The sequence below is a fragment of the Apodemus sylvaticus genome, chromosome 12, assembly GCF_947179515.1.
Source record: "Apodemus sylvaticus chromosome 12, mApoSyl1.1, whole genome shotgun sequence".
Classification (NCBI taxonomy): Eukaryota; Metazoa; Chordata; class Mammalia; order Rodentia; family Muridae; genus Apodemus; species Apodemus sylvaticus.
Genome location: NC_067483.1, coordinates 58,978,740 through 58,993,165, shown reverse-complemented (window position 1 = coordinate 58,993,165; position 14,426 = coordinate 58,978,740). Strand labels below are relative to the sequence as shown.

Below are 14,426 nucleotides of genomic sequence, written 5' to 3'. Positions count from 1 at the left end.
AAGTGCTGGGAGATGTCTGACATGGATGGTGGGATCTGAATACAGGACATCTACACAACAACTGAGACACAGCACTTAGATCAATGCAAGTGATAGCAGGCAAGGCCAACCAGGAAGGTAATTTGTAACCCCAATAATACACACACACACACACACACACACACACACACACATCTACCCAAACACATGCCCTGAGTACACATAGAACAAGTTCCTCTCCTGCCACTCTGAATGTTCTCAAATAGTCTTGATGAAAAATGTTGCAGGTTGCAATCAGAGCGCACAGTTCCAGGCATCATACCTCATACTTCATTAAGATTCTTCAGGCAAGAAGTGTTGGCTGGGTGCAAATGACCTTGCTCTCAGGAAGAATAATTCACCATTGTCACTGAAGAGAGTCTACAACTTCATGGAAAGGCTGCCGACTTCTCAAAATTGAAAATGTTCAATCTAATAACTTAATGCTTAGAAAAGGGACCTGAAAGCTTGGGTTGGTCACAGATCATTCGCTTAACATGCATGGGGACCCAGGCTCACTCCCCAGCATGGGGAGGGTCCTTGAAAAAGAAAGACAGAAGGGTATCATCAACCATTCTTCTCCTTGCAGGGATTGAAAAAGGACCAGGCAGTGATCAGAAATGTCTCAGGAGGACATTTGGCCTGACTGAACAAGTTCTCTGGAACAGAACCGTGTGGGGTTGGCCAAGAGGTGACATGGAATGGGACGGAATGGGCTGAAATGACATTCATTCCTACTTCATGTTTCTGTTATTCCATCTCTCCTTCAACACCAGGAAAAAATAATTCCACAAAGTCTCTACTGTTGACAGAATGGGCTAACCTCACTAATGTGGCCTCATGTTTCTGTCTTGTCTCCAGGATCTAAGACAATGGTCTAGACAACACACCCTCAATACAAGTTCTCTTGTTCCAACTTGTGTCTTTCCTGGAGATGGCCACCAGACTGAACAGGCAGTGTGATCAGCCAACTCTGGTTCAGAGACTGGTTCAGAGAGTCTCAGTTCTTCTCTCTGATGGTCCCAACAGAGACCACACCCTAATCTCCAGCAGGAAAGGAAGTTAGCAGAGAGTGGCTTGGTCTGGTAAGGTGTGAAAGCCAGCAGTAAGATATGGCTTCTCTCCAACTTCCCTCTATGGCTTCTCTCTTCTCCCATTCCTTTTCTCAGTATCTCCTTGACCACTAGATGCTGGCTCAAGCAGGACTTTTCCTTTTCTGAAGAAATCTCTAAGAAGCAAATCAGGTCAAGGCAGGATTCCTCTCAGCAGTAGCCAAGAATTTACTTAGCGGCATGGTGACTCAAACCAGTTATCTTGGCCCTCAGCAGGTTGAGGCAGGCAGATTGGAAACCCAAGGCGAGCCTGGACATCGTAATGTGTTAGAGGCTAAGTGTGATCCTGCCTTAAATAAAAGGATAGCAGTCCAGTTAACAGGAAAAAAAGTTCTGAACGGAAAACAAAGTGAATGGTAACTATTTAAAACATAAGTAGTTAATGTGTAAATACATAAGCACTGTATATGCCTACAGTATATCCCACGACATTTTTCACAGCTACATATATATATGTGCAAAGGAAATGCTAGCATTGGAGAGCAATTTTATTGTCTGCAGTTGGCCACAGAAACACCCATTTGGGTAAAGGTACCACTTCATGTTTCAAAGCAAAGACTTCTCCATCTCAATTGCTACCCAAATTTCAATAGATGTACAGTGATTCACTTCCTCCTCAAACCAATACTAAGAAACCATCCGTGTCGAGCTTAGTATGAAATGACTAACCTCAAATCACCAGGCCCCAAGCAGGAAACAGACTGGATTTTTTTTCTTAAGCACCAGCTTTATGCTTTATACTATACAGCTTAAATTCTGTCTTACAGTGGGTGCTCAATCAGTAGCCCCCAAAGAAGAGTGTCCACACAGAGCACAGTCTCACCTCAGAGGGAGTATGAACAACTATGGCCCGGGAAGATGGATTCAGGTTGCGCCAAACAGCTGTTCCAACGTGGCAACAGTTTCCCTGGGCTTTCATAGTTACAGACCCAAAGAAGTGACAGTCAGTGAATATATGTCCTGATGGCCAAATGTCAGACAGGTGGAGGACTAACGCAAAATGGAGAGCTTCCACAGCAGGTCCCAGATGCCATCCCACAACAGTATTAGTTTTTAGATGGAAGAAGCCTTGGTCTGTTCTAGTGCATTCCAAGAAGTTCCTCATGGTAGTCACAAAAGGGTTAACCTAGACTCAAAGGTGGATAACAAAAGGTCAGGAAGAAGTCTAAAGATATCTCAACAGTATGTGGCCCTGGTCCTGCCACATTCCAATTCTCGGAAAGATTTTAATCAGTCTTGGAAAACTTTAGGGTGGCTTTTTTCTGGAAACTTCAATTCATAGGACCGTGACCTTTGACGTCACACTGCCCAGGTTTAAAACTGTCTTGAACCAGCTGTCATCACTCTTACATCAGAGACCTTGTCTGCACACCAAGACAGACAGACGCAATTAGCAGCAGCACCTGCCTCCCAGTGCCTTGAGGCGTCAACAGAGTGCTTTCCCAAGCACTGCGCCCTAGGCCAGAAAGTGACTTTATCTGGAAAGGAAGCCTTGCAGACCCACTCAGTTAAACTGAGGTCATTTGGAAAGAGGTTAACCTCCCTCCCCATCTGGTGGGACTGAAGTCATCAAAGGGGTCAGCAAGATGACTCAGCAGGTAAAGATAGTTGCCAAATACCCACGTCCCATCTCTAGGGCCCCCGTGGAAGGAGAGTACCAACCACTTGCTGTCTCTGACCTTCACACACCCCATACACAAGTAACTAAATAGATGTATTATGACACCGTCGTGGACATAAACGCTAACAGTGGGCTCAAGGGAAATGACTCAGTAAGACAAAGGCAGGTCTCAGGGAAGCATCTGAGAGCCAAGGAGAAAAGCCTGCGATGGGTCCTCAGAGGAGACTGTCCTGCCTGCCCCAGGACTTAGTTACCTCTAAAACTAGATACAACTTTGCAGCGAGGTGGTCACCCAGCCACAGCAACCCTGGAAAACTAGGACAGAAGCCCAAAGACCTTGGAGTGATTTGAAAGTGTTATCAACGTCTAAGAAAACTCTGTTAAGATACATTCTTACAAAACCCCCAGGAAACCAAGGACAAAGAGAGACTTTTGTTTTTCTCTGTGAAGCAGGATGGCCTAGGTCTTGCTATGTAACAGAGGCTGTCCTTGAACTCTTGATCCTCCTGCCTCTACTCTCTCAAGTGCTGGGATGTGAGTCTCCATCTCCACACCCAGCTGAGAAAATGTTTTTGAAATAAATTAAATTATTCCCAAAGGAGTCATTAAGCTGACAGCAAATGTTTCCACTTCACTGAAGAAAGTTAGATGACCGCAGAGGACAGTCTTCACTGTGACGACAGAAAGACAACAGCCACTCCAGAACTCTGTATGTAGTGAAAAGAAATAGAAATGTGTGATAGTCCTAAAGCAATTTATAAATATAAGTCACTGGTTTTAAATCTCCCCTCAGAAAGAGCCCCAAGAGGGGCTACACCAAGGCTCCAGCCCTTGAGGAGGAGCTAACTGATGTCTTGCTGAGGGGAAGTTATTTTCTGGGGTTAGGCAGAGGATGACCCCTGGTAAGATGGCACAGGGTGCGGTGGGTGAGCTCATACTGTGCCTATATGGGCAATGCTAATTGGACTCAGTGGATTAAAATATTTTTTTGAGGTTGGGGGTACAATGAGGGGGGACCCTGGGAGAAGGTGAAGGGGGAGACTAGGGTGGACATTATCAAGATACAGTGCATGTGTCTACGAACTTATCAAAGAAATTTAAATTATTATTTTTTAAGAAGAGTCTTAAGTTAGATGCATTCATGTAAAAGGTCTACCAAATATTAAACATGAACAATTCCAGTCTTACCTAAACTACTTTTTATTATTAAAAAAGAAAAAAATGGAGTCAGATGGTGGTGGTGCACGCCCTAATCCCAGCACTCTGGGAGGCAGATTTCTGAGTTCGAGGCCAGCCTGGTCTACAGAGTAAGTTTCAGGACTGCCAGGGCTACACAGAGAAACCCTGTCTCCAAAAAACAAACAAACAAGCAAACAAACAACCCCCTAAAAAAAACAACAACCAAAAAAATGGGGCAAGAAGAGCAAGAATGTTCCCTAATTTTCTTTAGGGGGTACGGTTAGTTCAGGGTCTAACCCAGGGCCTCACATAGGCCAGGCACGAGCTCAGTGACTAAGTTACATGCCCAGCCCTCCAGTCCATTTTGTAAAGCATAAATGACCAGCCCTAGAATCTCATTAACCAACAGGAAGCTTACATACCACTACGCTCACTAACATAGATGAGAAAACCCCTTAAGGTATTAGTAAGCAAAATAAAAATCAAATTCCTATCAACAAGAACAAAGGGGAAGTCCTCACGATGGCATTTCTGAGTGACAAATGCTGGAAGCATCCCAGGTCCCTGTCAGCAGCAGACCGAGCCTTAGAAATTACAGCATATTAATACAACGGGATAGCTTTAGCACTGATTGACAGCGGCTGACAACTACAAGCAATCACACAAGTGAGACGCTGGAACAGAATATTAATAAAGAGATTGTGGGAGAAGACGTGGGTCAGACTCCATGCGGATAAGGTTTAAAGTATGCTAGACGATCGCTCGTAGGAGATAAGGCTGCTGCGGAGAAAAACAGCACAAAACCACCCAGGGTGGCAAGCGGTCAGAGGAAGGACGAAAGGATGGAGAAAAGACAGCTCTGATAGCAGAGCTCCTCACACCTGCCGAATATGTCAAAGCATTCTGTTACATGCACTCAATATTTAACCTAAAAACCTCAAAACAACTAAAAGAATGAGCCACAGCTCCTGCCTGGGGATCTTCCTCTCTCCAAGTCTGTTCACAGCATGGGACGAGGAACACGGGGCTCAGCATTCTACAGTGTTCCAGAATTTCCTCCAAATTCTCCTAAGCGCTGATTTTTAAAAGAACCGTATGCCAAATAGAATCCTTCCATAATGCTGACCACATTGTCACATACTGTAGCAGCCATCACACAAATCTCTCACTCTGAGTCTTTGTTCTAATGATGAGTTAAAAAAACAAACTTGAAAGCTATTCAAATTTCCCTAAGGCAATAAATAATATATATACATGAAATATATATACAATGGAATATATATATATATTCATATTCCATTGATTTTTGGAATATACCCAATCTTAATGAACCAGATTTTAAATTAACTCTTCAGTTCATTGCTGGGTTAATTGTTTGCATTATGGGTCTGATTGGTAACCCATTATAACTGCATCGTTGTTAGACCTTCATGCCAAGATAACTATTTAGCTCAGCAGAAGTCAGGAGGGGAATGGTAGCTGCTGTCCCAGGAATATCGTTGTTTGACAAGAAGTATTCAAATGTAGTTCCCTGGCAACGTGGCTTTAGGCACCATGGCTTTAGAGACCAACCCAAGCCTGTGCTGGGGCAATGAACCAATGCTGAGGGGCACGGTTCTAGTGGTCTGGCTTCTGGGGGAGACCCCTCTTCCACTTCCAGCCTTCATGCTGCTTTGAGAACACTAGTTTAACTAGCACCAAAAGCAGAAGCATTATAAAGGCATGTTTTGGATCGATGATGCCTACGGAGGTCTAACAATGGACTCATACACAGTAAAGCATTTACATTTAAATTGTATAAAGTCACGGAGGGTTGCGTTTCAACTCTCTAACTTTTAACCAGCATACAACCTACATGATCAAATACTTTATATTCCAGGTCTACAGAAGATAAGTAATCTAGTCATATTTAACCAGAGGACAATAGCAAGGTCAGCTAAGATAATGCCACTAACCAAAAAACCCACACACCCAGGTCTCCGAGGACCTTATGTGACTGCTCCAGACTGTGCCACTGTGGATCATGGGAAACAATCATGACAGTAGTTTGATTTAAGAGTCATGTGTTTGAAATGTCCAAAAGATTGATTGGTTTTTGTTTTGTTTTGTTTTTTCTATTGTTGAGAATCGGTAGGGATATGTCTATGTGAGATAGATGTCAAAGGCGGTCAGAGCATTCAGCCCTCTGCCACTGACAAGCACGGTTCTACTCAAGCTTTATCATAAGTAAACTCTAAGGTATATAACAGGTGACCCTAAAGTTCCTTCCCTAATCTGGGATCTTATAAATAATCAGCAAAGACCAGAAAAGGAGAAATAATGACTTCAGAGAAAATCTCACACTCACAGGGGGACAAAGGGAAATATTTGCTATTATAGAGTATTGACCACATCATACAACAAGCACAGGCAAAACTCAGAGAGAGGTGGTCTGTGCAAAGAGAACAACTTTAAGGGATTTTTCTTTAAGATCACCCCTTCTAAAACAAGACACTGACATCTCATTTTTCAGGAAAGAATAGTTACCAACACTTTGTGCCCAGCTTATAACGAGTAAGTATTTGTGTGCTTTGGAGGTTCACAGCTGTGTGGTTGCAAGTAAAAGCATTCAAAGTGCTGTTTATAAAAATTGTGTTTGGGGCTAGAGTGATGGCTCAGTAGTTAAAAAACACCGACTGCTCTTCCAGAGAGTCCAGGTTCAAATCCCAGTACCCCCTACATGGCAGCTCACAATTGTCTGTAACTGAGATCTGACACCGTCACACAGACATACATGCAGGCAAAACACCAATGCACATAAAATTAGGGGTGGGGGGAGCCAGGCAGTGGTGGCACATGCCTTGAATCCCAGCACTTGGCCAGCAGAGGCAGTGGATCTCTGTAAGTTCAAGGCCAGTCTGATCTACATAGTAAGTTCCAGAACAGCCAGAGCTACACAGAGACATCCTGTGTCAAAGCTCCCACTCCACCCCCCAAAAGTTTTGTTTGGTTTTTAATTTGTTTTCTCCAAATAATGTTTATTTGAAGTACACTGGCCAAAAACAATTAAGCATAAGTTAGAATTTTCCAACTTCTAGATCTGTTTCTCCATAAACATGGGTGACACAAATTCAAACGTGTGTTCTCATAGATTTCATAATAAAACTCACTCTGTATTTTCAGTTAGAATTGATTGGTGCCCACACCAGACAGTCCCTCCGGTAACAAACTTGCTTTGTAGGTATCTCTAGACTGTGTGTAGATATTAAGTCGGTGAAAATAAACCCAAGATCTGCTGCCGAGTGCTGGAGAATGTAAAACACCATGTCGAAATAAGCACATTAAAAGGACTGGCTGCATCTTATTTGAATTGTAATGTCTTTTTCTGTTCTGAAATCCAATTTAACTCAGCAATGTGTATTGAACACCTAAAACTGTGAAGTGTCAAAATCAAATCTAATAAAAGTGTTTGATTTCACAGGGGAGTTCTGGATAAGAGCTTGGGACACACAGCACCGACAAAGGAACCAAATCTAAAATGCAATTGCTTTACAACGTCACATTCAGCCCGGCTTGGCCACCACCAAAGCCCTTGGAGGTCACAAGGGTGGCATGAGTCACATCACTGTGATCTCTTAGCCTAAATCCTCTGGGTGCTTCTTGGTGTTTTCAACCCATACCCTCATATTTCCCAGATATTCTACAATCCATCTCCCAGAATGTTCCAGTGATATAAATAAACACCGGCGCTTGCTTAGTGGAGTTCCCGGCTGTCCCCCAGGCTAATGCAGCATCCTTCGGACTAGCACAACACAGTTGAAGGAAACTGCCAGCATTCACGTCCACTGCAGAACCACCGCCCATGTGGTGATCCTGCATCTACTCCATGTTCTTTTTTTCCCCAAATCCTTTAGGGCAGGAACAATAGCTGTCTATTGATGAATTTTGTCACTAATTCACACCCTCTGCCTAGTGCAGCCTATGGCCACCTGTTGTTGCCTGCTCAAACTTCCTAAGTGGCCCCTGGCACCACAACATGTTACCCTGCTATGCTGCTAATGCTACAGTCACTGTGACTCACTTGACAGTAAGTGAGGATCATGTCACTTATGGACTTATAATTCTCGGGAACAGTCCACATTCTTAATATATAATATAAAGCCCTGTTCCAGCTGATCTAGTCTATCACGCCATCTTTACCAGTCTCTTCTTGCTTGTCTATGACTCCAGTTCACAGAATTCCTTCAGTTCCTCTAGTAATTCATAATCTGCATTGCTTCTCAGCTCCCAATTATCCTATACCTCCTGCCAGGAACACGGTCCCCCTGTCCTGCGCCTCTGCAGCTGGGGAAGCAGGTGTGCACTGACAGTGGCCACCACCCACACAGCCTGTGTTCAGCTCTGTACTTGTGAAGGACTCACACTGCTGAGTCTTGGAGATGAAAACTGCCTCCACACATCTTGGAACTATAAATCCCACTTTGTGGTACGTGCCGTGGTCAGGGACTGCAGTGTGAATTCCGCAGCAGGTACTATCCACAAATGCCACGCGATAACTGTGTTGGAACGTGCTGTCCTGTAAAGATTAATCTTGGGGGATCTCGTATCTACCCAGCACACTTAGAGCTCCTTAGTGAAACCAATGCTGGCCATTGTTCCCTCCCTTAAAGAGTGAAGGAGCACAGATCCTCCAATTGTCCTCATCTGTCTTCAGACAGCCATACTATACAAGAAGAACATGTAGACAGAACCTTTGCCAAAGTTAAATACACATACCTCTTACATACAACATAAGTGCATCTGTATTTGGAATGTATGGATATGAATATTGAGAACAATTTGGATCCAACATTTTTGGGCCAAGTGGGCTGAGTTGTTGTTGACCTGAGCCCTAGGGAACATGCCTTAAGACGCCCATGTGGGATCAACAATGGCTGACTTCACTCAAATATCTAGGACCCAGTTCTCAGCACAGCCATGCGGTGCCCTTAGAGTCAGTGGAGCAATGACAATGGCAAACAGAGGCTCAGGCCCTGGTCACAGGCAGTATTTTCTAGCCCTTGGGAACAACTTTGGCAAATACAGTAAACTGGCAGCTTGAGAAAACCTCTTAATGGCTTATTCAAGACTATACAATGAATAATAGGTAGAGACTTGGGACAGAAAAAGTGATTCAGTAAAAACAGTGGTACATTGTGCCATCAAATACAAGGGGGAAAAATCAGGGGATGGAGCAAGCCCCATGAGCTCATCGGCCTGCAACAGCTAAGGACTGCTCTCTGTAATGCTATGGTGGCTCATGCCCACTTGTCTGCATAGAGACTCAGTGGGGAACAAATGGTCTTTGGTCTGAAGAATATGCCACAGACCAGAAAAATCTAACTAGACTTCATTGTCTCCGTGCCTTGACAACATCCTAGAGAGCAGAGCTGGGCACTGAGTTGACTCAGACCTTCCATAAATGGTGTCTAAATGCGGGCTCGACACCATCCAAAGCTCCCCAGAGAAACTCCTATTATGTACAAGGAATGGGGAATGTAGCAAGTCCCTTTTGACTGGGCAGAACACATTCTCCGCTCAGTGCAACTTTGTATTTCCTGGGTTCTGTGCCAGATGTGTTCTTACTAGACTAAAACCCAAGATGCAGAGGTTCTAAGTATATTGAAAACTGAGATAGTACCCAGCAAATCTCTAACTCTAAAACATTAACGACACAGGCATGATACTAATAAGGAAATCCTTTTTATAAATGTCTAGTTAAGAGTCAATATTATATTACTTGGATTTGCTATAGCAAAATGGAGTTATACCTTTTTTTTATTGCTATTAGCCTCTATTGACACACACATTAAAACCAAGAATTAGGATCTGGCAAGGGGCCTCAGCCAGTAAGGACACTTGCTACCAAGCCTGACAAAATAAGTTTGATGCCTAAAACCTGAATGGTATCAGGAAAGAACAGACTCCCCAAATTACCATCGGATCTCCACATGCATGCCATGACATATGCACATACATGTACACAGATAGACTCACATGAATACATACATACATTGTGTACATATACATACATGCATATACATACATACATACATACATACCAAGGACTATGGAGATGCAGCACCAGTGACTGTCATTCAGCGAAAACGATAGTCTCAGGGACATTTCCAAACATAAAAATAAGTGTATAATTAAATTAGCTACAGTGTGTGTGGCAGGGTACTTTTTACTGTGACTCAGCCTAAAATTCGTGTGTTCAGAGACTTCTCCTGCAAAAAAAACTTAAAATTCTGTACAGCCTGGTGGTATTGCTTGGTACTTGCTTACATAGTGTGTCCTCAGCACCATGCCCACACAGATGTTCTTTGACTTACAGTCGGGTAACACCTCAACACATCCATCGTAAGTTGGAAATGCATCCAATATAGCTGGGTAGCAGTTGCACACACCTTTAATCCCAGCACAAGAGAGGCAGAGGTAGGTGGATCTCTGTGAGTTCAAGGCCAGCCTGGCCTACAGAGTAGGTTCCAGAGATGGAGGTTTACATAGACTGTCTCAAAAAACCAAAAAATGAAAAGAGAAGAGAAGATGCATGTAATACACCTCACCTATCCTACAGCTTAGCCCAGCCTGCCTTAAACACGTTCAAAAAGTTACCTAACCCTGCAGTTGAGTATAATCATCTGCTGCAAAGCCAATGTTACGATAAAGTGTTATATATTTCTCCTGTACAGTGACAGGAGGGCGTTTGTGAACTGGTTGGGTGCAAAACCACCAAATACAATATCCAAAATGCCCTGGTAACACAGCCAAGAGATTTCTTGTTGGCATCAAGACAAAGCATTACAATGCACGGAGCCAGCCCCGACAGGTACCACAGTGCACGGAGCCTGCACCAACGGTACCACTCTTGTACCGCCATGATCCGGGACATCCTTAAGTTACATTATTCCAGAGCTGGGATCATCTGTGCACGCTTCTTCACTTGGCTGAGGTTTCTAGTTACTCTTTAACACATGAACTTTGCTAGCTATCAAGTTAGAATGTGTGGGTGAGCTTGATCTGCCATTCCGTTCGCATCGAGACTCCCCAAGAGAGGAACCTTACATGCTTTTGTCACTCCACACCTATACAGGGCGGGCACAGATGAAACTCCTCTTGTGACATTTGACTGCCTGCCTTTCCAACTGCCAAGGGACACAGTTCACTTATCTGCAAATCCAGACAAACCTACATTCATATAAAAATGTCTAAAGGGGGCACATGGGAATAAAAAAAATCACCTTGAAATTTTTATTTATGGATAGATGAGTAAATCCATACCTAAAAGCAAAATAATGCTATCTAAAGCCGTGCTACTGATGCCATCTAAAGCCGTGCTACTTCGTGCTACTTCGAGTGTGCCGGCTGACATCACTTGAAGTGTATTAGGAAAGTAAATCCCACCTGTGCACATAAATGCAGGTGTCACAGAGGTTGTGAGCTACCCAACCTGAGTGCTGGGACTGAACTCTAGTCCTTCGCGAGAGCAGTAAGCAGTCACTCATCATCACTGAGCTTTCTTCCCAGCTTTTGATCAGGTTTCCCCCAGGATTCTTACGTCCCTTCAAGTTTTAAGAACTGACTCTGTGGTCTGGGTCTAAGTCCTCCTAAGGGCCCCGTGTCATAGGCTTGGACCCCAGCTTTGTGCTTCTACTAGAATCTTCGGCCTATGCAGTGTGGCCAGAGTGCTGGAAGATGACTGAGAATCTGTCCTTGAAGCAGGGTATGGAACTCTTGCCCCTTCTTTCCAGCACGTCCCTCTTACTGAGATTCGCACCTTCATCGCAGGCCCAGAGCAACAGAGCCAACCAACCACAGACAACAATCACCAAAATAAATGTAAGCCAGCATAAATGTTGTTTGCTATGCTTACAGGAAGCTAACCAACAAGAACGCTAATTGAAAAGTATTAGATTCCAACGAACCACGCCTCTGATCTTGATTGGGTATCCACTACACAGAAATAAACAATGAAGTAAATGAAAAGTGACCTAAAGGGTCAACTGGCACGGTCTTGGTGACAAATAATTAAAAGCACTAGGAAAGCTGGGCATGGGGGTACATGCTCAATATCCCTGTGCTCAAGAGGCTGAGGCAGGAGATTTACTATGAGTTCGAGACCAGGCTGGGCTGCACAGTGAAGGTAAGACCAGCTAGTATTTCCTAGCAAGAACCTGTAGTCAAATTCAAGCAGCCCCCCAAAATAAACACACACATACACACACACACACACACACACACACAAACACACCAGGAGAAAGGAGTAGGAGGGATTATATTATTGATAGAGTGGCCAGGATTATGACTGACCAGGCAGCCCTCTAGAACAGGCCCGCACCAGCTGTCACAGAACTGCTCTAAGCACTGTCCACCAAGCTCCCTGTGCCCAAAGCTCACTGCTCATAGACCCCCTTTCTTTCCCTATGGCGATGCTCTCTCAGGCTTTAAGAATTGTGGCCACAGATGACTGACCAAAGCAGTTCAGAAAAGGTGGCCATTACGGCAGAGAGCGACTGGGCCTACCGTGGGTCAGGTGTCTGATGCAGTCATTGAGAAGAGCGCTGAACTTCTGCTGATCGGCGGCCTCGTGGAAACAGAAGTAGCCATGCCTGAGGTAAGGCTGCCACAGGTACACTGGGAATGCCTTGGGTAGGACCACAAAGGGCTGCGAGTTCTTCTCACTGGAAGCTGGAGAAATAATGGGAACACAGTGTCAAAGCATGAGTCTTGTGTTTCAAACCCTTATTTCATTCGGTCTGTAAAAGTATCTGGAGGAAGCCACAGGATAGCAAAATGGTAGGGAAATGGGGTTCATTTCCTCTCAATCCCACCGCCAGCCCAGCATTTCCTTCCCTCCTCCTGTGGTATAATCTCCTCCACAGAGAGACACAGACAACCACACATCTTCCTCAGCTCCCTACTGTTGAAAGAATCTCCAAAGTCCCGCACACAGAGCTCCCTTTCCTGTGCCTCTTGCAGGCTCCGGTTCCCCAAAGTCTCTTCCTCCCTGGCAAAGCTGAGCAATATCTGCTGACTTCACAGTCTGTTTCTTTTCTCACTACAGTCTGATTCCTGCCCCACCTGCCCTGAACCCAATGACGAAAGTCACTAATGCCATCTTGGGCACCAGGGCACAGCTTATCTACTGGTAATTGTCCTTTAACCTGATCTGTTACACTTGTTGCTCCTGGCAACCCATTCTTTGGACATTCCCTCCTACTGACTTCAGGAGTGCATCTCTCCTGCTTCTCATCATGTCTTCTTCAAAAAAACAAAAAAACAAAAATCAAACCTGTTGTTTGCATGTTACGGCCTCCTTTGCCCCTCTCTGGCTCCCTGTTAAGGGCTGGACTTGTCTAGCTGTGTTTGGTTCCCCTCTACTCTTGGTTTTTATCCCTCCGACCGGTGTCCATCCATTCCACACTTTAAGTCATTCCCACAATCCTTATCACTTTTTTCTTTTCCATCATGCTCTTTGAGAGAAAAATCATTTCACCCTTCACAAGGTCCCTCCTCTGGGAAGTCCTCACTGGCACCCGCCAGTGCTCTCTAATGTTCTCTTAAAATATGAGAGTGGCCAGTCTCCATGCCGGGCACTCACTGGGGAGGAAGAGTGAGTAAATCCACCCTGACACCGGGTACCCTTCCCTGAACAGTATCTCCTAGAGGATGGAGTCCACTTCTGGCATATCCTTGTATCCTCAGCCCGTAGCAGAGTTGTACAACCTAGAAGACATCCAACTTCATCACACTGACTGAGTAGATATGCTCTGTTGGGCTAGAAAATCTTGTAGCCCTGAGAGAACTTGGAGGCTACAGGTCTAGTTCAATAGTAGAGTAGCTACCCAATATCAGGGCTCAATTCTACACATATACAGCACACACGGGAATGTTTAACTATTTCTTCAAAATCAATTCTGAGAAATGCATGTGAAACCATGTCTCTCTTCAAAACCTCTACCCCAGGCCAAACATGGTGGCTCATACCTTCAATCCCAGTCCTAGAAAGGAGAGGCAGACAAGCTAGCCTGGTCTACAAAGCAGAGCCAGGGCTGTTATAAACAGAAACCTGTCTCAAAAGAAAGAAGAGATGAGGAGAGGGGAGGGGAGGGGAGGGGAACAGGAAGGGGAGGGGAGGGAAACAGGAAGGGGAGGGGAGCGGGAAGGGGAACAGGGAGGGGAGGGGAACAGGAAGGGGAGGGGAGGGGAGGAATTGGAGGGGAGTAAAGGGAGGGGAGGGGAGTAAAGGGAGGGGAATAAGAGGAGGGGAGGGGAGGGGGAGGGAAAAGGGGGGAGGGGGAGGGGAGGGAAGAAGGGGAAGGGGGATGGAAGGGGAGGGAGGAAGGAGAAAGGGAGGGGAGGGGGAGAGGGGAGGGGAGGGAGGAAGGGGAGGGGGAGAGGGAAGGGGAGAGGAGAGGGAGGGGGAGAGGAGAGGAGAGAAGAGAGCCTATCCCAGCCTTATCTTTGCATCGCTA

At 45.0% G+C, this 14,426-nt stretch overlaps 1 protein-coding gene across 1 annotated transcript in view; it reads right to left on the bottom strand.

The window, feature by feature from the left end:
* Positions 1–14,426, bottom strand: part of Niban1 (niban apoptosis regulator 1) — a 153,080-nt gene that overhangs the window by 60,908 nt on the left and 77,746 nt on the right. Inside the window, exon 5 of the mRNA XM_052200216.1 lies at positions 12,475–12,639. Coding sequence (XP_052056176.1) covers positions 12,475–12,639 — 165 coding nt within the window. The remainder of the gene's footprint in view (positions 1–12,474; positions 12,640–14,426) is intronic.